The sequence below is a fragment of the Strongylocentrotus purpuratus genome, unplaced genomic scaffold (assembly GCF_000002235.5).
Source record: "Strongylocentrotus purpuratus isolate Spur 01 unplaced genomic scaffold, Spur_5.0 spur5_scaffold_7, whole genome shotgun sequence".
Taxonomy (NCBI): Eukaryota; Metazoa; Echinodermata; class Echinoidea; order Camarodonta; family Strongylocentrotidae; genus Strongylocentrotus; species Strongylocentrotus purpuratus.
The window spans coordinates 17,050,651-17,058,043 of NW_022145613.1; the positions used below are offsets into that span (position 1 = coordinate 17,050,651).

The window sequence follows — 7,393 nt, forward strand, 5'->3', positions numbered from 1 at the left end:
TTTCCTGGTCTTATTAAATTTGACGGAGCTCACAGCAAATGTATAGATTATTATTATATTACTCTCTCTCTCTCTCTCTGTATGTCCTAATCAATCCTTTACTTTCCTCTTAATATTACTCTCTTTCTCCTCCAAATGTTACATTATTATTAATTATAGATGAGCGAGACTCCTCCAAAAATATACTTTGTCAAAAGATAACCAAAATCTTTTCTTGAGGAAAAAAAGAAAATTCATGAATAAAATGGCTAATTGGCCCAAAGCTCCATCTCAAAAACCATAATTAGTAGTGAAAAATTCCTCTTAGCCTCAAAGCAACTGAATTCTAAAAATTAAAGGAATACACTTTGCTTAGAACTAATTTTAAATTAATGCAATGAAAAACAGACCTCCATTTGAAATTCATTTACAAAAGATTTATTTAAGTAGTTTTGATGAGTTTCCATCTCCATCAAAATGTAAATAGCACTTTAGAAATGTTCATAACATATATTCTTACATGATTGGCAGATAAAAAGTACATGATACAATATTACATTTATAATACAAAATATTTTTTCTAAAATAGCGATATAGAATGTACCAGTCTCTTGGTACTACTACATTAACCTTTTAAAACAAAGCAGACATAACACATATACATTTTAAAAGTCAAGAGATGTTGCCTTGAAATGTAATAAGAGATGTAGAACTATTAAATTAAACAAGATAAAACTAGCTGGAACTTTGACTGCACGCAGTCGAAAATGATGCCTCCGCCATAGAGCAATTTCACAAACCAAATCAGAAGCAATTTTTCAAAATCAAGTTTAATTGTAATCCATTAAAGGTTCTCAGAATATTGTGATTACAAGCTATATTTCATATACATGTATGACCCTCTTCTCTTTGACCCCAAACTCTAATCAGTTCATTAGCTCTGCAAGATACATCCAAGACCCAAGTTTGGCAGGAATCCAACCATCGGTTCTTGAGATAACGCGATCATAAGCTATTTTTGCATGCATAATGAGCCCCGAGACTTTTGACCTTTGACCTCGTGACCCCAAAATCTAATCAATTCATTAGCTCAGCAAGATACATACATGTCCTGAGTTTGATGGTAATCTGTCAATCGGTTCTTGAGATAACGGGATCACGAGCTATTTTTACATACAAAATTAGCCCTGTGACCTTTGACCCTTGACCTCGTGACCCCGAAATCTAATCAGCTCATTAGCTCTGCCAGATACATACATGACCCAAGTTTGGCAGGAATCCATTAATTGGTTCTTGAGATAACGCAATCACGAGAACGAGACGTACGTACGAACGTACAACCCGAAAACATAATGCCTCCGGCTACTTCGTAACGGAGGCATACAAATATTTTTCCCAAATAAGTTCATGTATTACCACAAAAATTAGAAGCATACATTGAAGTAACAGTACCTGCACATTATGAGCCTCCTCAACGTGGCATATTAAGGAAACAATCGGTAGACTATTTCACTGCTTTTCATGGCTTGTAGTTCGCACTACAATCTCCAATTGTTTTGGTTTATCTGTATAAAAAGCAAGCTATTTGTCAAAATATCAGGCTAATTTAAGGTGAAGATAAACTCAAGACTTTTTTCTTGATAATGGCATGCTGCCAACTCTGTTTGCACACACCTTTGACAATGGCATATCCCATACTACGAGCTCTGCACATGATTTAATGCAAGAATCACTCAAAACAACTCTAGTGCAGCAATTTTTAGCTAAAACAAGTTGTTTGGACACGAAAGGGTTAAGAGGAATCTTGCCTTTAAGCGCTCTTCACTGAGACTCAATCTGTTCACCATAACCGACTCAATAGGTTCCACACTGACCTTAAAAAGACCGCGTTATTTTGGTGGATTCCAATACCCCTCCTCTGGATCTCGGCCATGTAGTGACAACAAATTCTGAACATGGTACATGAATGAGGTATCCTCTACTTGAGGCCCCTGAAGTTTTGTAGCTGTATATCAACCAGTTGTGGGACTATTACTAATTAATCGTCATTCGTCAACCAGCAATAGCCAACATTTGAAACAGACGTACTGCAGGACAGACTTCTACAAGTTCTCCTATTTCCCTCGTAAGTGCAAGGACTGGAATAAGTTACCTGATAGCGTTATCAACACGGGATAAATTGACTCCTTTAGGTCCCATGTTCCATGACCACGTGCCTCGTTTACGTGTCTTTATATGGACTAACAAGTCTGTCGACATGTACTGAAGAAGAAGAAGAAGAATTGACGATTCTGCACTGTGTACAATACAAACTTTGCGCTACCCATAGATTTGTCTAGTTTTGTTTCTCCCTCATCCTGCTTTTCCTAGTCTTGGTGTCGATTGTCGCAACCAGCCGCTCCTCGAAGCTATCCTCATCGATGTGAGCACCGGTCAACGCTTGCAGAACGAGAGGTAAGCTCCTCTTGTTGCAGCAGCGTATAGGAAGGACTTTACCGGCCAGCTCCCCTTGATTATACGCTAACTGCAGAGCCATCTCGACCGTCATAGACAGTTCCTGGTTTTTGTACTTGATGCAATCACTCTCTGTGATGATGAGGGCCAGATGGGTTGAAGAGTTCAGCATGCGTTCAATGTCTTCGTGGGTGGGGGCACCGATTGGAACGGTGGACTCCACAACCCACTTGTGCCGGTCACAGATTTTCTGGAATCTACACCAGACATGGAAATAATTTATATAATGAAAAGGGATTGTTAAAAGTAAGTCTTTCCATTAAGGTTTCATAGCACCATACCAGTGTATAATGTTTTTCAGCATCCCCCCTCCCCCCCCCCAATAAAAATTAAAAATTCCCACCTTCCTTGAAAAGTAGAAAATCCAAATTATAACATGCCTGGAAAACATACATGAACAGAGAAGCAAACTACCCCTTTCAATTCATACATTATATTTCTGCAATCTTTGTTTGCAGGCCTCACCACACATTAATTTTGGTAAGCATGATTAGCAGGGGCGGTGATCCCTCGGGGGGGGGGGGGACACGTTCTCCCCTCAATTTTGTTAGGACGGATTGTCCGTTCCCCCCCAACCCCCCCCCCCCCCCCCTCCCTGGAAAATTTGAAAGAGTGCACACAAAAAAAATGTATAGTAAATAGTGACTACAGACTGCAACATTCTGTTAGGCTCTGGAGGGCCCAAGAGTGCAGCTCCCTTGCATAATATCCTTCCAAATGTACAAGTAGATATTGTAGAAAATCTGTTTTCCGTTGGTATCACGTAAAGCACAGTTTACACTGTAAATTGACAAGATTAAGAGTTATAGAAATAAATCAGTGCTACTCCCTATTTCCAAAAATTTACGTACTAAATATTAACAACCCTTCCGATTGCACACTTAATACCGGCAAAGTAAAATTGAAGTGTGAAAAAGTATATTACTTGTTTTTGTACTAATTTTTCAATACAGCAAAACTTCAAAAACCTGTGAGGGGGTAGTCACTTCCGTCACCTTCACCCCTCTCATTCACTATGCTCACTCGTATTCCGTCTCCCCCCCCCCTCCCCGGTCATGAAAAGAAATCGCCGCCTCTGATGATGAGCATACAAAATTGCCTAGAAATACTCACTTTTTTGTGTTCTCGCTTTTGCCAGAGTGCACGAGGAAGATATCGTAGAATTCATCCTTGCTGTTTCGTCCCGTCGTCTCTGTCTCTGGTATGACATCTGGGATGGGACTAGACTCTTCACCTTCTAATGATGCCTCTAGGTCCCTAATTCCAAGTCCTAAACACCAATGAAGTAAAAAAAAAAAAAAAAAAAAAAAAAATTGTATTTAAGCAGTTAATGTATAGGGAAGAAAGATTCCGGTCTAAATCAGGGGACTCATGATGTCAATAAACAAGTTCATTGATTGGAGAAGGGTGGAGTAGGGGGTGTTATCATCTTCTTTCAACGTTCCCTTTTCCTCTATTTTTCTCTTCATCTCTTTGGCATTGGGGGGGGGGGGGGGAGTGCCCCATGCAGCTACGCCACAGCCACTTTCATCATTTATCCTGTCATCAATTCATGCAATACATCCATGCACATGGAAAAGTGAAAGCACAGGGAAACTTTAAAATGGTCTGCTTACTTTTCCGTAGCCAGGCTGCAGTAGATACTTCATCAGTTTTAACCAGTACTTCTAGGAATCGCTTGAACATATCCTCCAGATTCGGCATTCTCCTGTCAAATTGCTGGAAAATCTTGTAAAATTGTGTTACGAGTTGCGGATTGTCGTGTTCGACTTGTGCCACCAGAGATTCTGTGACTCCTAGCCGTAGGGCCATCTTCCTGAGGTCACAGCTTCCAGCAACCTGCTCTGCTATTTCATAGAATATCAGATCCTTCTCATCTTCAAGATTTATTGCTTGTCTAAGGGTGCAAGATAAAGTATAATTTCATGTGTGTGTGTACTGTTCAGAAAGTCCCAAAATTGTGCAATTTTTCAGAAAGATTTTAGATAAAACTGTTTACATTGAAAATTAAAAAATTGAATGAGAATTTTCATAGATCTTTGTTTGTATTAAACACTTCAGGAATATTTTACACTGTTTAAAGAAACTTGCCTAGACTAGAAACTGCAGTGAATGTCATTCCCTATTTTTTTTAAAGTTTGAATTTTCATAAAGCATCATTCATTTACAAATGATGTCCACTGCCGCAAAAAGAACACCATGGTAAAATGAGGTAGCATAAACAGTGTGCTTTAGATGTCCACATCTATTAAAACACGTAGGGGCCTTTTCAGCACAGTTTTTCATTGTTGTTGATGCTCCTCTTGACAGTTTTTGAGGGGGCTAAGTGCATAAAACTTGACAATAAAAATGATCATTTAAAAAATTAAAAATTAAACCTGCTCAACATCCTGTGTGGGGCCTCAATATTTCTCCAGATACATGTACATATATCTGGAGGTGTACTGCAGATCTAAAATGTACTAAATATACATAGAGGGATTACATCGAAGCATGTGCTACACCTGGGTTGAGACAGGCAATGATGAATGAGATGCCTTGCTAATGGCTGTAACCACTGGTGCAAGATTTAAATCTCTAGCCCTACTACACAAAGAAGTACAATGAAAACAAAACAAAACCCTTACTCAACAGCGTTCCTTTTGACTTCTAGCCTTGCTCCATCTTCGCATCTAGTGCCAGGACTGGCAACTGAAGAGGGATGGGTCCTGGCGCTAACTTCCTCTTTAATACAGGGTTGATGTTGTAGAGTTGATTGTGGCACTACTGCTGCTGTAGGTCTGTTGGAAGGCACGGCATCTGTACTATCCTCTGACACTTTCATCTTAAGATCTTCATTTTGGAATAAAAATTCAGATTCAAAATCTAAATCAATCAACTGGATACAGTTTCAATTTTACTTATGTTCTTATGTTATTTTCAATATATATATCACTTGTCAGACAACATTAAGAGTAAAAAGGACACTGCCAGAATCCTGATAACTATCTTTCTTTTCCTCCTCAAGCAAAACTTTTAGGGAAGTCATGCCCCAGCTTTTGTCAAAGATTTAGCTCACCTCTTTTTTCATCTTTCTTGGGCTGTTCCTCTTGTGTAGGTAATATTACAGCCATCTCCTTTAAATTTAGTCCTGGAGCCCGGTCACTAAAACCGGAATCATTAGTGTCCTCTCCAGATTGATCAACATTTCCTCCTATTTTTAGAATTCAGATTAAGATAATTTAGATTCAAATTGCCTCCAAAAAGGCAATGGCATAACAAAAAATGCACATAATAACAATTAAATACATGTTAGGACTTTTACAAATCTTTCAATGATATTATTTTGATACCTTTCAGTCTCAGTTCACAAAACATTTTCCATGGAAAGGTAGGCCTACAGTACACTCTTTGGCATGGTTGATGCATATACATGTATAAATTAATAGCTTGAAACATCTGTTTATGAAGTATAATAAAGAGGTCATTGTGTCAACAATAATTACAATGAAAGGTAAAACTAGTCAAAAACAAAAAGTGGTAGTACATAATTCCATTTTCTGCATGTTTTTTGCATGTTAGAGGGTTAGTACATTAGAAGGAATATGAAATAGGTAACATTTCACGCACAAATTACGAAATTTTTTCATCAACCATCAACAATGTTACAAATCCCTTTAAAACTAAGTCAGTGTACTGCTGTCTCTTGTTCGTTTCCATTTTGGCAGTATTTTATCTCACTTATTTTTAAATTCTTCTTTTTAAACAAATGGTAATGGTTAGGGTAATGGTTTTATTGAAAATTCATTTGCAGCCAGATTGATAGATGGCTGAATTGCAGAATTGTGTACATTGCGTACAAAAATAAATAATTATGCAAACATAAATAAACTACAATAAAATTATCCAGCAAATTAAGACATACATGTAACACACAGTCATTGAATTTTCTAAATAAATCACATGTACATATAAATCATTAAACCATACCAGTCTGATTTTTGTTGATCTTTGGTCGAAGCATCTCTTGTTTTCCCTTAGGAGATGGGTTGTCCATTTTTAGTTTGTCAAAATCTCTCTCAACAATGGTCACCCTGGATTATGATGAAATTTTGAAGGAAATAAAAAGAGATTTGGTGTCGTTGTCATTGCAATCACATCAATCTTGTGAATTGTCAGTATACATGATGTTGTACAACTTGTATTCCAATGGAAAATTATACAGTCCATCCTCCTTTCTACAGATCTACAACACCTGAAATACCCTGCAACCCTCGCGCTCAGGGAATTAAATTCATGCTCGTTATTTTTATTTGATAATGATCATATTGGCGTTGGGCCGTCTTTCAAATTTTGAACAAAGAATGGATCAGAGATGAGTTAATATACATGACGAATAGTCTAACTTCTTTTTTCAAAGACCATTGTAACATCAACTTGAAGAATTTTAGAGAAATTTTGAAATGGATTTTAAAAACAAACGAGAATCAATTTACATGACAACACCCTGATCTAAAGATCCCCCAATTACCTCAGCTCATGCTGTCTTGTAACATGTATACACATTATTATGCCTTTTATGGGCATAATTAGGGATGTGTGTCTTGCATGCATGCATGCCTCTTTAGTCTTGCATGGTCCTAACTCCAGCGAGCGCCGACGCCAAAGGCATCGGCGTCGGAGCTCCCTGGAGTTAGCATGGTCCCAACATCGCATCCTTCATTTTATCAAATTCAAAGCCAACGCAAAGAAAAGGTAAGATATGTTTGGCCATTTCGTGATTAAGCCACTGCACTGCCAAATTGCAAAGTAAAATATCAATCAGTTGATACCACTTTCTACCCCTGCTTTCTACTCACTATTTTGATTACACCTCAATTTGTAGACAGTCGTGTACGTGTACAGCGAAAATGCATTGATC

At 37.9% G+C, this 7,393-nt stretch overlaps 1 protein-coding gene across 2 annotated transcripts; it reads right to left on the minus strand.

Moving 5' to 3' along the window:
* Positions 1-1,121: 1,121 nt before the first annotated feature.
* LOC100892159 lies at positions 1,122-7,393 on the minus strand. Of its 2 annotated transcripts, XM_030974872.1 has the most exons (7): positions 7,332-7,392; positions 6,463-6,566; positions 5,552-5,686; positions 5,121-5,325; positions 4,110-4,390; positions 3,607-3,763; positions 1,122-2,690 (listed from the first exon to the last, which is right to left on the minus strand). In XM_030974872.1, the coding sequence occupies exons 2-7, from the start codon at positions 6,527-6,529 to the stop codon at positions 2,315-2,317; spliced, it is 1,221 nt and encodes a 406-aa protein (XP_030830732.1). In that variant the 5' UTR covers positions 6,530-6,566; positions 7,332-7,392; the 3' UTR covers positions 1,122-2,314. The 2 variants fall into 2 exon arrangements, with proteins under 2 accessions (XP_030830732.1, XP_030830733.1); XM_030974873.1 differs by lacking the exon at positions 5,552-5,686 and having other exon boundaries at positions 7,332-7,393.